At 40.0% G+C, this 14,554-nt stretch overlaps 1 protein-coding gene across 2 annotated transcripts in view; it reads right to left on the bottom strand.

Annotated features, from left to right (window-relative positions):
• Positions 1 to 2,721: 2,721 nt before the first annotated feature.
• The window catches only part of AGAP2 (ArfGAP with GTPase domain, ankyrin repeat and PH domain 2), a 355,861-nt gene continuing 344,028 nt past the window's right edge, over positions 2,722 to 14,554 (bottom strand). For both annotated transcript variants that reach the window (XM_063952311.1, XM_063952312.1), the window contains 2 exons: positions 12,438 to 12,693; positions 2,722 to 10,826 (listed from right to left, as the gene is read on the bottom strand). In XM_063952311.1, the coding sequence (XP_063808381.1) occupies positions 10,620 to 10,826; positions 12,438 to 12,693 (463 nt within the window). In that variant the 3' untranslated portion in view covers positions 2,722 to 10,619. The remainder of the gene's footprint in view (positions 10,827 to 12,437; positions 12,694 to 14,554) is intronic.

The raw sequence follows: 14,554 nt of genomic DNA, 5'->3' as shown, positions 1-14,554 counted from the left end.
ATTTGTTGTAGTAAAAACATATATATACTTATACTTATACTGGAGCCCTCCGTCTTCCCTTTGTTTCTATATATATAGGGAAAAGGTTGATATGATCACTAGAGAGTCGCTGTTGAAGCAAACAGACAGGAAACAGATCTCTGATAAATTGCATTGGGTGAGAAGATTTAATACTTCACATGATATTGTGGAGAGATCAGTCAGGACTCTGTGGCCTATAGTACAGGGTAACAAGGATTCTAAAGTGTTTAGACCTTTACAAGTGATGTCGTGCCTTAAGAGGGGTAAGAACATTCGAGACTGGGTAGTACACCCATATATTACAGAGCAGATGCAATATGATCCTCGAGTACAGATTAAAAGTGGGGGGGCGGGGTTGCTATAAGTGTTCTGGTTGCACGACATGCCGTTTTATGATCGCTAGTAAATGTTTTTTCCATCCACAGAGCGGTAAAAGATATATGATAAGATCAGCGGTTACATGTACAACGAATTTTGTGGTTTACATGATTAAGTGTCCTTGTGGTTCCTGCTATATAGGCAAGACAATACGTGCATTTAAGGAGCGGATGACCTTACATAGGTCTTCGATCACGGCGGCTTTGATGGGTAAGCCGTCTGAACAACCTGTGGCAAGGCACTTTTTTGAGAATAATCATTCCTTATCTAGCCTCAGGTATATTATCATTGACCATGTGCCGGAGAGCCCTAGAGGTGGAGATCGGCACAAGAGGCTTTTGCAGATTGAGGCGAAATGGATACAGTTATTGGATACTGTTAAACCAAGAGGCCTCAATGATCATCTCACTTATAATATGTATTGGTAATTATGGGGCTTTTTTCATAGGATTTGATTGATGTATGAGGTTCTGATATATGGTTTATTTAGTATAGCAATATTTGTAACCACATATGCAAGCTGAGTTAGTGACATCGCAGAGGTTTCTATAATTGTACTTACATAGTATGCATTAGTACTTTTATATGCACAAGCACTTATATATGTTTGTATTATTCATTGTATATGTATGTGTTATTTTTTAGTATGGTTTTGTAGGAGGTATGTGGTGGTATTGTAAGTCTTTGTTGCCAAACGGGTAGCCATGGATACCAGACGCTACTTCTGGCCTCTGGGATTAGCTACGGCAGGTTGCTATGGCAACAGCTACGGCGGCTGGTGAGCTTCGTGAGAGGGATGCGGCACAGCTGACTGATTGGGCGTTAGTGATGCGACGGCTGGCGCGCACCGCGATTGGTGCGTGTCACAGCTGACTGCCCGGAGGAGTTGACGGGTTGTCAAGGCAACCCGGCGCGATAGTCTACGTGTTAGGACTTCCGGGGATGGTGTGTTACATTGATTAGACAGCTGGGATTTGAGTTTGGCGCGCTCGTTTGGCAACAAGGAGGGGTATTTAAGGTATGTCTATGTCACTTTTGAATTGTTATGTGTATCCTGATGATGGGTTGAAATAAACCCGAAACGTTGATAAGAGGACCGTGTCCAGTATTTCTTTGTGAGACCAGTGAGTGCCGTTCTTGGGTTTACCTACATGCTTTTTTTCGACGCAGCACCGTGGCAAGCTATACATATGGGACAGAAGTGAGTGCCGACCTTTGGAAATTATATATATATATATATACATATGTGTGTGTGTGTGTGTGTGTGTGTGTGTGTGTGTGTGTGTGTTTGTGTGTGTGTGTGTGTGTGTGTGTATAGATAGATAGATAGATGTTATGTTTGTGAGACTCTTAATAGTTCTTTTGGAAGTAAACAGCACACACTACTAAAGGCCAGTGGATTGTCATCTTAGTAACATGTTTAGAATAACCAATCGAATTGTCTTTGTAAAAGTTTGCTCCCCTTCCAGTTGTCTAATAAGTGTCCCCATAATAAACTAGCTATTCTTTTCTGCTGTAGCTCAGGTATGTGCTGAACGCCACCAAGGAACTCACTGCGCATGTCTGGCTCTGAAACGAATGGAAATGCGATAAAACGACTGAAAAATAGATTGCAATAATTATCACATTTTTGGCCTTTTATCGCAATCACATTTTTGATTAAAAAAAATGAAACATACTTGGAATTTTTTTTGAAAAAGTCACGAAAAAGACACGATAAGTAAAGAAAAAATGTCAAAACTTATCACATTTTTGATACATCAGCCCCATTGTGTGCAGAAATAGTAGAGTGTAGTGTTATTATTAGTGCAGATTGTGGTAGTGGTGTAAAGGCCAGTACTCACTGGCCGATGCGGGAGAGATGTGTCCCGCCGCTCAGCACAGCGCAATGTGTGCTGAGCATGGGGGGGGAGACGGGGGCCGCTCATTTCACCCAGCGGGTGAAATGAGCGACCTGCTAGATTGGCCTGCACGGCAGGCCAATCTAGCACCAGCGATAGCGATGCGCGGGGCTGCGCATCGCTATCGCTGTAGGGGGTACACACGGAGCAATCAGTCTTAAAATCTAAGCAATCTAGTCAGATTTCTTAGATTTTAAGCAGCGATCGCTCCGTGAGTACCCCCCTTTAGTGTGACGTGCAAGTGTTTGCCTTAAGGTTATGCAATAGTATGTAATCTGCAAAATAAAAAACTTATTTAGCAAAACCAATATTTCACCATTCTTAAAAATATTTGGAGGCAGAAGCTATCTTTGGAAGCACACATATAGAAACACCCCTTTAGAAACCATTTGCCTGTGATAGATACAAACATGCAAAAAAATTGCAATATACAATTTGACACTTTATTTTATAAATCTTATATTACATCATTTCCTATTTTCAAAATAAACCTGGCAATAAAACACAGACACTTTATTTTTACAGTCTCCTGCCAGCCAGCACTGTGCGTTATGCTCCCTACTGTATGAAAAGAGTCTTTGTGAGAGACATATTTATTAACATTAAAAAGCAACAGTGGTTACCTGTGAATAGGATAGTAAGGAATTCATGTTTAAAATCCTATGGTGTTAACAGTTAATAAATTCTAAATTATTTTGGACATGGCTGGAAATGAAAGGGGTAAACATAAAAATATAATTATTAATATAAAATTTTATAAAGAAGGTGATTAGGATAAACTGTTTGCATTGGGGAGTCCCCACCACTGAGCTCACATCCTGGGGTGGTTGGTGGTACTCACTTTTACACCTGTCTCGATGTAACATGGTTGTTCCTAGAAATACACCTTGTATATAATGTGTAAATTGATATACATGATATATTTTATGTTGGATGTTACAAATAAACATCGTGATTTTACTAATCAAAGGCTATTTTGGGCATCTACATTTCTTTGGTGAGAGGGTATCTTTTAGGATAAATACCCGGCTGAGCACAATCAAGCATCTAATCCAAAATATCCACCCGAGGCTGGGATTTTAATCAAGTCCGATAGAAATATGGTTGAAAGCATTTGGATATCTGCACTCTTAATTATATATGGATTTATTATGGACAATTGTTTCTGATGTTCTAGCGCCCTCTAGGTTACATTTTTGTTTCTCTCTCTCTCTCTCTCTCTCTCTCTCTCTCTCTATATATATATATATATATATGTAGTCTCCATGTGATTCATATCTTGTAACAGGTGATTAATGCAAACTATATATGAACAAAACAAAATAAAATACTAGTAAGATAAAAATATAAAATAATATACTGTATACCGTTAGAACAGGAAAACTATAGAAGCTGCTGTGTGCTTCCTACCTTGTAACAGGTAATCACTGCAACACCCAGCTCCCCCCCAAAAAACAAAACAAAAAAAACCTGGGAATGGCAATGCAAGAGGAGTTACTTCTTTTGTGACATCATGGGCCATCTTTTGTAGAGTTGCACATGTTAGTATGTACAGACACATGCATTAGGTTAGCAAACATTTTGTAGATGGGTTGTGCTAGCAAAGAATCGGCAGATCTGGACATCGTCTGTAGAACACATGCTATCTACACTACTGTGCCTTGGTCTGAGTACTGATACAAAGCAAACCTTGTCCTTCACCACACAATTAAACCTAAGGATGACATAAACACAATTTACTTAATTTGATATTTCTTTCTAAATTTCTCAATAAGAAAGTTTTGACCAAGGGGTGCCGTGAAAAAAGTTCTGATTCTCTAGGGCGCCGTGATTCAAAAAAGTTTAGGAACCACTCATTTAAAGGATATATCTAATGACCTTCAAATGGTTGGGGAGCCTTTTTGTGACAAGTTATTAGACCGCGGACACTTCAGTGGGATATTTATCATTACTAGCATTATCTAGGTGCCATAAATATCCATAATTACGTACATAAATAATATGAATAATATGTATAGTTGGGACATTTGAAGCAACCTGAATGCTGTTTTTTTTAAATTAGTTACTTAAGGCGTACAGAATCTTCAAAAAGTTGCATTTTGCATGAAGAAAGAAACAGTTCACATTTATTAAGTGGGATGATCCAAATGGATTCACACAATATTTATACTGTTGTTGAAGGGGGTCATTCCGAGTTGATCGCTCGCTGGCAACTTTTTGCAGCGCTGCGATCAGATAGTCACCGCCTATGGGGCAGTGTATTTTTGCTTTGCAAGTGTGCGAACGCCTTTGCAGCCGAGCGGTACAAAAACAGTTTGTGCAGTTTCTGAGTAGCACTGGACTTACTCAGCCGTTGCGATCTCTCCAGTCTTTTTAGTCCCAGAATGGACGTCAGACACCCACCCTGCAAACGCTTCGACACGCCTGCGTTTTTCCAGACACTCCCAGAAAACGGTCAGTTGACACCCATAAACGCCCTCTTTCTGTCAATCACCTTGCGATCGACTGTGCAAATGGATTCTTCGTTAAATCCATCGCCCAGCACTGATCCTCTTTGTACCCTTACGACGCGCCTGTGCATTGTGGTGCATACGCATGCACAGTTTTGCCGAGTTTTAACCTGATTGCAGCGCTGCAAAAAGTTGCTAGCGAGCGATCGAATTGGAATGACCCCGAAATATGAATCTTTATCACAAACCACAAGCAAAAGTTTGCACAAATCACCTAAGTAGACAAAAGGCAGAATAGGGAATGCGCTGATGTGCAGCCCTGAGGACAAATAGCTGCAGAAATACAGTATATCCACTATGTTTACACACTTCATCTGATTGAAAAATTATCCCCATAGTGTTTTTATTGCTATATATGTGTTGTCAGGTGTTCAGTAATGCTGGGTTCCCTAACTGTCTGAAGCTGTTGCAAAATAATATTGTTATCCAAGGAATTGATTCTGATATCAATATTTTCTTCTAGTGAGAGCGACAACGGGCAGTGCTGGCTTTTCCATTGGCAGCTTGGGTTTCTATTTAACATGTTCAGCATAGAGAGATGGAATTCAAGAAGTCACAATCACAGCTCCTACAATTGTCACAAGTGCAACTGGAAAGTTAAAAAGCCAGAACAACAAACTTATATAAAAGTACAATAATGCTGACTCTTCCAATAAGAGGCTTTTTTTTTTCTTTTTCTTTTTTTTTCTTTTTTACTTTTTTCTTTTTTTAATTTTCTTTTTTACATTTTTTTTGTTTTACATTTTGGTGGCAGGCAGGTAATTCATGTTTGGATGGTGGACATGGGCTAATTATTAATAACACACAGATCGTCCACAACCTGTTCTAAAATACCAAAGTAGTAAAGCTGATCATCAGTATGCTTATATAACAATGTGGTAAAAGAGAACATAATATACAGTAGGATAATAAGGCACATCACCTTAGACATAGAGTGTGCCATTTTATTGGCATTGTCACACTTCTTGTTTGCCACAGCATGCTAGAGTTTTTGTCTTTTGCTCACTGGGTGGACATGTATTAAACATTGGAGAGAGATAAAGTACCAACCAATTATCTTCTGTCATTTTTCAAGCACAGTCTGTAAACGGTCAGAAGTGGTTTGGTTGGTACTTTATCTCTCTCCTTTTTCTCTTTCTCCAAGGTTTGATACATCTACCCCTCGAATTTTAACGTGTGGCTTCCATACATCTCAGTTTTCATGGATCGTCCTGTTTTTGCTACTTGATATTTTCTATTGTTCTTCTCAAACAGATGACACACAGTGGTTCTTTTCCTATGGGCTGTAAAATGTGGCTCACTCTGCCACGGAGGTTGGAATGCCAAGATTGTGTATTTCTGCCTAATAAAGTAATCATGAATCGGAATGTAAGTTTTATTTCGTAAGAAATAAAAATTTAATTTGCAGACAAGAGTAAATACAGTATTTCTTTATAACTGTACTATGATTCACAAACCAGAATAACAAACATAATCTGGGGACCCAGCCAAAATGGTTAAGATCCTTTTACCTTGAAGGAATTCTATTGAATCTATGCTGTTCTATTACAAAGGCATGGATGTATTTTATACACACAGGGAGCCTTCTGTTTAAGGTATAACCCCAATTTCTGTTTTAACGAAGTCCGGTGAATAAATAAGATTGCCCTACCTGGATGATATCGCTTATCTAACTACAAGTTAAATATGTCTTTAAAATCAACAGTAATTTAAATACCATAAGAAACCCCATATTTTGCACCTATTGCAGCTTATTCATGTACTGGCTCAATCCAAAGATCAGGATATACTTTTCTCAATACAGTGCTCATTTTAGAGTAGCATAACAAAATAAACAATGATAAATACAACAAGAAACTACTGATCCCAGGTATACAACGGTAGATCTAAAAAGTATATTAATGTTGTTCTTAAATATTTGTTCATCCCCACCTATCAAACACTTACCACTGCCTTGTACAGAACAATATACACGTTTGTAAAGATTGCATTGTTAAGCTGCCATACAAATGTAAAAACACCCAACCAATAGTCTATACTGAAGTTCTAATAAAGCAATAAATTATACAGCTATCCCAGAAAATCACAAAAGATACCGTTAATCAGGAGCACGGCAAAACAAGATTCACTACTCGGATTCTGGGTGCCAGCTTTTTGTAACAACTACATATTCTCAAAATTCTTACATAGAAACTGGTTTGCATAAAAAAAAAAAACACTCTCCCCATACATTCAAGTGCAAAGCATCCAAACTTATGAAGGCTTGAGGTTTGCTTTCACAATATATATTCACTTCACTGAATGCTAATCCTTCTTATATCATTGTAATTTTGGTATGGTGGCACTAAAGAGGTATGACTATAAGGGCTTATAAGTGTTCTCAGTTCCAGATAAAAGTAAAGTCGTGATCACTTAAATTGATTCTGGGCCTCATTCAGCTTGGATCGCTATTGATACAGAAATTGTGTTTTTGTCAGAACTGCTTCTGCTAAAAAACGCATGTGAAGAGCCGCCCAGAAAGTTAAAAGATGCCCACCGATGCATTTGAAAATTTGCGAATGCATTCGAATAATTGCGATGCATACGCAGAAATCGAGTACCATCGACAATTCCGATTGACCCATGCATATGCACGAAATACGCGTCTTCAGTTGCAGCGCTGCCATGTTTTTAATCACAGCGATTGCACCTGACGTCAGAAGCCAGAAAACGGCCATGGCATGCCTACGTTTTCTGAACCACTCCCCACAAACGGCATGTAACCTCCCACATACAACCACTTCCTAGCAGTCACTCTGAGATCGTACTTTACTGTGCCTGTGATCACATTGTGAACGCATTTTGGCCTTTGTGCACATGCCATGCAGTTGCAGCACAAGCGCAGTCATCTGATAATGGGACTTGCGCATTTGCAATTTTGCAACTGAAGCTGAATAAAGCCCCCTGTTTGCAAAGATCATGAATGTCTAGATAGGGATATTCAACATCGGTTTCCTTCCTAGATGGAACCATATTCGTACAATGTGCTCAAATATGTGATAGCATCTCACTGTAGAAATTCAATACAGCAGAGTTTAAACAATAGGTCAACCGAGAAGATACTGAGATAGAGCTGGTGCCTGGATAGTGAGGGGTGTGTGCAAATGTTAGGCAAATCTGCAACAAAAACAGAGCAAATAGAACCACTGCTGTAAGAGAGCTGGAGAGGTCACCGCTAGGTAGCACTGGTCCTTAGTGCAGCACAGCTTACCGACATTCCTTACACTTTATGAAAAATAAGCTAGCATCTAAAAGCCACATTATATACATGTAACATACAAATATTGTTTATGTAGATATATACACAAAATACATACTGGATATGCAAAAATATTGAAAATATGGTCAGCAACTGTGTGCTACGCTCCCATTTAGTTAGCCAGCTCTGTGATAAAGCTATCGGTGCACTTCTCATAGGAACACAAATATCAATAAAATGAAAGCATGTTTATATTGTCATACTGTGTCACTGCCATATAATATACACATCCAGCAAGGCATATATACTGCTTGTATGGTCAATTACTTAAAGTATGTAATGTATTCTTTTGATGAGTTTTGCTACAATAGTGTATAATAATAATGTCCCAATGTCATGCATTGCTGACTTGCAATCTTAACAGTTAATGAATTGCTAGAATACTGATGAGTATGAATTGCTCTCCATGCTTGGTGACTAGCCATGGATGGGATGCGGTCAGGATTTGTTCAGAATCCCAGCGGTCGGGATCCTGACAAGGGAGCGCATATGCTTGGCATAGTGTTATGATGTTCCTTAGTGCATGTTATGAGCAAGTTTTATCTGCTACTTCAGCCTGTTATGTGTCATTTTCTCAGTCATGACTATGGGGGGATGTACTAAGCATTGCATCCGCGATGTGATGCATCCTGCCACTTACGGGGCACATACTGGCATTAACGTTATGTACTTATATAAATGCAATTAAAATCGCAAAATCACATCTACTAAAGTAATATAGAAATATTGAGATTATCAAATAACATTACTATAATTATTATTTATTAAAAGCAAAATTATATAAATGTAATCTTTGGGAGGAGGAATTAACTGATCCTGATTAATTGCACTTGAATACAGTGGTTTCCATGATTCTCTGTGCAGGAAAACCCTACCTCTACCTCAGATGCAGACTGGCAAAGAGACGCATACTGTATACACCTGCCCAGTCTGTGTCATTTGTGTGTGCTTGAGGTCAGATGCAAACACATGACAATAATGATGTGTAGGACGATAACCGCTTGTGATTGGTTGTTTCTACCTGAGTTGTATCAGACGTATTAGAGGAGTTTATGATGTTTTATTACCTAGCTATTACTAAATGCGTATTTTTCTAACAAAACACATGCCTAAAAACTAGAGATGTGCGGGTTCGGATTTACCCAAAATTACTCAGATTTTCCCGAATCTCAAAACGGCATCTTATTGGCTCTTGGATGTCACATGTCTTGGTTAGCTTATAAGAAAAATCCGGATAAATTTGAATATGCATCAATTATGGCGTTAAGAACCGAGTAAATCCAAACCCGTACATCTCTACTAAAAACATGAGAGTGACTGTGACATAGGCCTGACATAAACTGGACGTATTTGCTGCATTGGCCGTCCTGCGCCCATCTTGCAACTATGCATATGTGGCATTTCAGGGAATGCATTTTATGCTCACAGTTTGTGGTGCAATCACACCCAAATCAACAGCAGTCCGTTTATCTCTAAATATCTGTATTAGATCAAAACATAAGGAAAAAATATGATGAGCGTGCATTTAATAACCCAAATTAAAAAGTGGATTCTGCAGTATCTATGCCTTGAGCATGGTGACAGTAGACTACTGCATGGCACATTTTTATATTACTATGACTAAGCTCACTCTTGTCTCACAGAAACCCAACAGATAGTCACAAAGGCTACAATGATACACTAACCTGACTTGCACATTTTCAAGAGTAACAAAATATTAAAAACTTTCCTATTAAACATTGAAATTGAAAATGATATTTTTTTTGTGGAAATCTATGGCATTTCTAACATGATAACGTACACGTCAGCCATGTAAGTATGCAATGTTACCATGAGAAGACAATGACCCCCACTGTAACAGTGACCAGCTCCGAGAGAGAACTTTAACATTCTAAAAAGTTCTCCAAAAGTTCCTCTAAAGATGTAAATATTATTGTATCTGAGCTTAATGTGTGACTTCATTTTCTACATATGCCATAACGTACCTTCCTATGTCACTTCTTTCTCTAGAAAAGTGCAAACCTTTAGGAGTTACAAATGTAATTTATGTGTCCAGCCCCTATTGGCTGACCATATAGCTACATACTAAGTGCTAGCAATAGTTCCCAGTTTCTAGACATTACCAGCATGGCCAATGAGTGTGGTTGCAGAAGACTAAAGTGGATCACATATATATTTAGGTGCATTTGCCTGCTGTAAACATTGACAGATAGGGACTGATTGATTTCATGGTTCTTTCACTAATGAAAGAATTAAGGCAGTAAATACGACTATGCTGGATCACGGCGACAATGGGGAAAATAAACTTTACTATGGGGAAATATCATTAACATTAGTGGCATGACTCCAAATGTTTCTTCGGTGTATATATTGTTTGACTCTTGCTTTTCCTGGATTTCAGTATGATAAATTACACATTAGCAGGGAAGAGCAACCACACAAGTTTCCAACTAACAACAAAGTCATTGTTTTGATGCCAGCGTTTGTCATGCCAAAGAATGATGGCGCTGGCTATACAAGGGCAGTCCGGGAATCAGTTCTTATAATGCTGGAACAGCTACTTTTCCTTCTGAGGATAGGGGTACTCATGGAGCTTGAGGGCTCATTGGGACACCCATGCTGAAGAAGGATGTCCACACACTCCTGGCTTCCAGCTTTTTTAGCGTAGAAGAGCGCAGTGTGACCATTACTGTCCCTGGCCTTAACATCGATGCCATACTGTAAAAGAAAGAAGATACAGTGAATCGAACGCTTCTATGTGGCTATGGTTCGAATGCTTCTATGTGAGAAGATACTGTAGCTGTCTCAGCTCTAAGTTATGTAGATGGCTTGGGCAATGATACTTTGTGCTACTTTAGAAACAGAAACTTTATATACAAACATTGTGTTGATATGTGTTAAACCTAATAAAAAAAGGAATTCTATTTTATATCTTTCAGTGGACAAAAACCATGGAAAAACAATGTATTCTAAGTATTATATTACGTATGAAAAGTTAATAATTTTTCCACTATAGTAGGTAGATTAATTTTGAAAGAGGGGCTGGATATTTCACATGGTCATAAACACCTGATTTGACAGTCACTGTTCAGTCAGGTGACTTATACACACAATAATAAGTCTCTCACCCCTTTCAGAACATATTTAGCTACTACACTTCCTGCAATAATATATGTGGCAAGCAGCAGCAGTTTATACCCTTTTTGTGCATGGGGGCTGCCATTGCTGCAGTCCACAGTCCCTTCAACTGCATTATTCTGGCAGGCTTCAGGACCAGCACATGCGCGTGAGCAGCATCCCCGCCAGTACCGGCACCTGCACAGTGAATCCGGCAGGCTCCGGGACCTGCACATCCACACAAGCAGTGTCCCTCAGTCCTGGCGCCTGCGCAATGGATCTGGCAGGTTCCGGGACCGCGTATGCACACAACACCAGTTTCTAGGACTGCACCTCCTACAGCCCATAAAAGCCGGGTAAGGCAGGGAGTGGCTTCCCATTGGAAGCCCTCTCTCTGTTAATCGTGGCCCGGACTAGTGGTCCCAGGGGGAGAAAACACCTCTTCCTGGAGTTGCCTGTCCTGTGAGTGATTGGCAGGAAGGGCTTCCAATAGAAAGCTACTGCCTGTGCACAGACTCGCTGGGGTGGTGGCAGATTTTACTGGGGGGGGGATTGGGGGGGCTGCATTCCTTGCTTGTGGTGTTTACAGACACATAGAGCTAGATTTATGGGATGTAAGTTATGTCGCCGGTGGTCAGGAGAACACCGGTCACAATAACGGCACCTACATCCCGAACTCTCACTACAGCGACGGTCAGACAACAGGGACTATTCCCACTCGTGGGTGTCCACGAAACCCATAGAGTGGGAATAGAACCTGCGGCGAGTACAGCTTGCCACTGATCCCGCAGCGTGGCAAGCGTAGCGAGCCCGCAAGGGGCTTCGTTGCGCTCGCTTCCCTTCCCTGCCGGGCATCTAAATGCTGGGATCCCACAGTCGGTATTGTGACCGGCGGTCTCCTGACCACCGGTCACACATACCCAACCCATATTTACTAAGTGGCAGGTTTTGCAAGCGGTTTTGACACACAGCTGTCAAATGGCAATAATAATAATATGCAAAACCAGGCTTGGTGCATAATCTCATTCTTTATCATTATAAAAACTACTTAGCAATGGACAAACAAATGAAACTACAGGAAAACACCCAAAAGATTATCTGTGAACCTGCTCTACCGCAATTACATTTTGTTAAAGGAAATAAAAACCATAGCCCTAGAAGGCAATGCAATGGAAAGAGAAATTGTGAATCAACACTAACGCAGAACCTCACCCAGACAAGCAGTTGTGTGATCACCACATGGGGCAGCTCACAGGCCACATGGAGCACTGTGCGTCGGTCCCGGTCTCCTGTGAGGCCATTGATCTGCTCCTTGTTGCTGTGCGCTAGGAGAAGTAAGACGTTGCCTAAGTCTTTTTCTTGAACTGCTCTAAAGAGTCGCTTCACCAATGGGATACCGGGGCTTTTCAGTGGTGCCAAAAATAACCTCTGCTCATACTTCGCCCTTATCCAAGATTCTCTCTCCTCCCTGAAGAAGAAAAAAAATCATAATAATAACTTTTAGCTCTTAAGACCGGTACATGTAATAAACTGGAAATTATGCCTATTTTTGCTTAACTTTATATTTTTAAGGATACGTGACACTACGGGCCTGATTCAAATTTTTCACAGTTGAGCGATTATCAGCTGCAATGTTCCTACTTCCTGCAGGAATGCTGCGCAGCCATAGGGCAACTTAGAAGTTCAATAATGGACTGATCTGCAACAGATTCTGCGTCTTTCTATGCAGCCGCTGGGATCTGCAAACCTGCTGGTGGAGGTCTTATTACATATCCAGGCGGCGGTGGCATTTACATATTTTCGCACAGTATCTGATTACACATTGTCAGCTGCGAATGTATTATGAGTACATCTCTGAATAAGGCCCTAAAATGGAATATGTTCTGAAAAATAATATTTCTGAAAAGTATCTTTCCTCTTATAGTCAGTACTCTATAGGAACTAGTATGATTTTAAACATACTTAAATAGAAAGTCATCCTTATGGGCAGTACGGATGGTGTAATGGTTAGCATTACTGCCTCACAGCACTGAGGTCATGGGTTCGATTCCCACCATGGCCCTAACTGTGTGGAGTTTGTATATTCTCCCCGTACTTGCATGGGTTTCCTCCCACATTCCAAAAATATACTGGTAGATTAATTGGCTCCCTACAAAATTAACCCTAGCGTGAATGTGTCTGTGTGTACATGTGATGGGGAATATAGATTGTAAGCTCCACTGGGGCAGGGACTGATGTGAATGGCCAAATATTCTTTGTAAAGCGCTGCGGAATATGTGTGCGCTATATAAATAACTGGTAATAATTATGAGTTTTATGTCCCCCCACAGCTGCTTTAGCCCTATATTGTGGTGGACCCTCATCTGAGACCCCACATTTACAGAGATAATGCCGCATATTCCAACATAGCTTCCTGTTCTCCAAGTATCGCTGATGAGAGAGCTCTCTAATTACATTAGAACTACACATATAGTGGTACTAAAGCTTCTAAAACAGTCAAATGGAAGTGTTTCCCATAGCAACCAATTAGTCTCTGTTTTAGGATTATATACAGAAATAAATGCTAGACTTTGATTGGTTGCTATTGGCAACAGTATACTTTTTTTGTATATTTGGTTACTTTTTATATTAGCATACTCTTTGGGGTATTATTGTTACAATTTAACCCCTTCTAATCAGAGTAGATATTACAAATGCAAATATGAAACATTAAGTTCAGGCGACTGGTTTCCAGACTCTGTGGTAAAATTACTTGAGAGGAGTCCTTTTAAGCATTTGCAGGATGTTCTAAGTTCTAAGAGAAAACTAGGATTAAAAACAAACAGATAGGTATTCTGTATCAGCAGTAAAAGCAACAGCAAATCTGTCCACAAAGTTCATCAAAATAGTTTTATGACTTGGTAAATTAAAAAATAGGATTTTAATTACCTGCCGGTAAATCCTTTTCTCGTAGTCCGTAGAGGATGCTGGATTCCACATTAGTACCATGGGGTATAGCCAGGTCCATTAGGAGCCATGGGCACTTTAAGAGATCAATAGTGTGGGCTGACTCCTCCCTCTATGCCCCTCCTACCAGACTCAGTCTAGAAATTGTGCCCGAGGAGATGGACATACTTCGAGAGAAGGAAATACACAAATAGTGGTGAGATTCACACCAGCTCACATGTACAACAAAAAGAAAGCCAAGCTAACCAACTTGGAACGATTCAGTAACGGCTGAACTAACAAACTGAACCAACTAACAATGCAGGAATATGAAGCACTGGGCGGGTGTCCTCTACGGACTACGAGAAAAGGATTTACCAGTAGGTAATTAAAATCCTATTTTC

Source organism: Pseudophryne corroboree, chromosome 2 (genome assembly GCF_028390025.1).
Source record: "Pseudophryne corroboree isolate aPseCor3 chromosome 2, aPseCor3.hap2, whole genome shotgun sequence".
Lineage (NCBI taxonomy): Eukaryota > Metazoa > Chordata > Amphibia > Anura > Myobatrachidae > Pseudophryne > Pseudophryne corroboree.
Note: the sequence above shows the minus strand (reverse complement) of the source record. Positions and strands in the feature narration are given on the sequence as shown.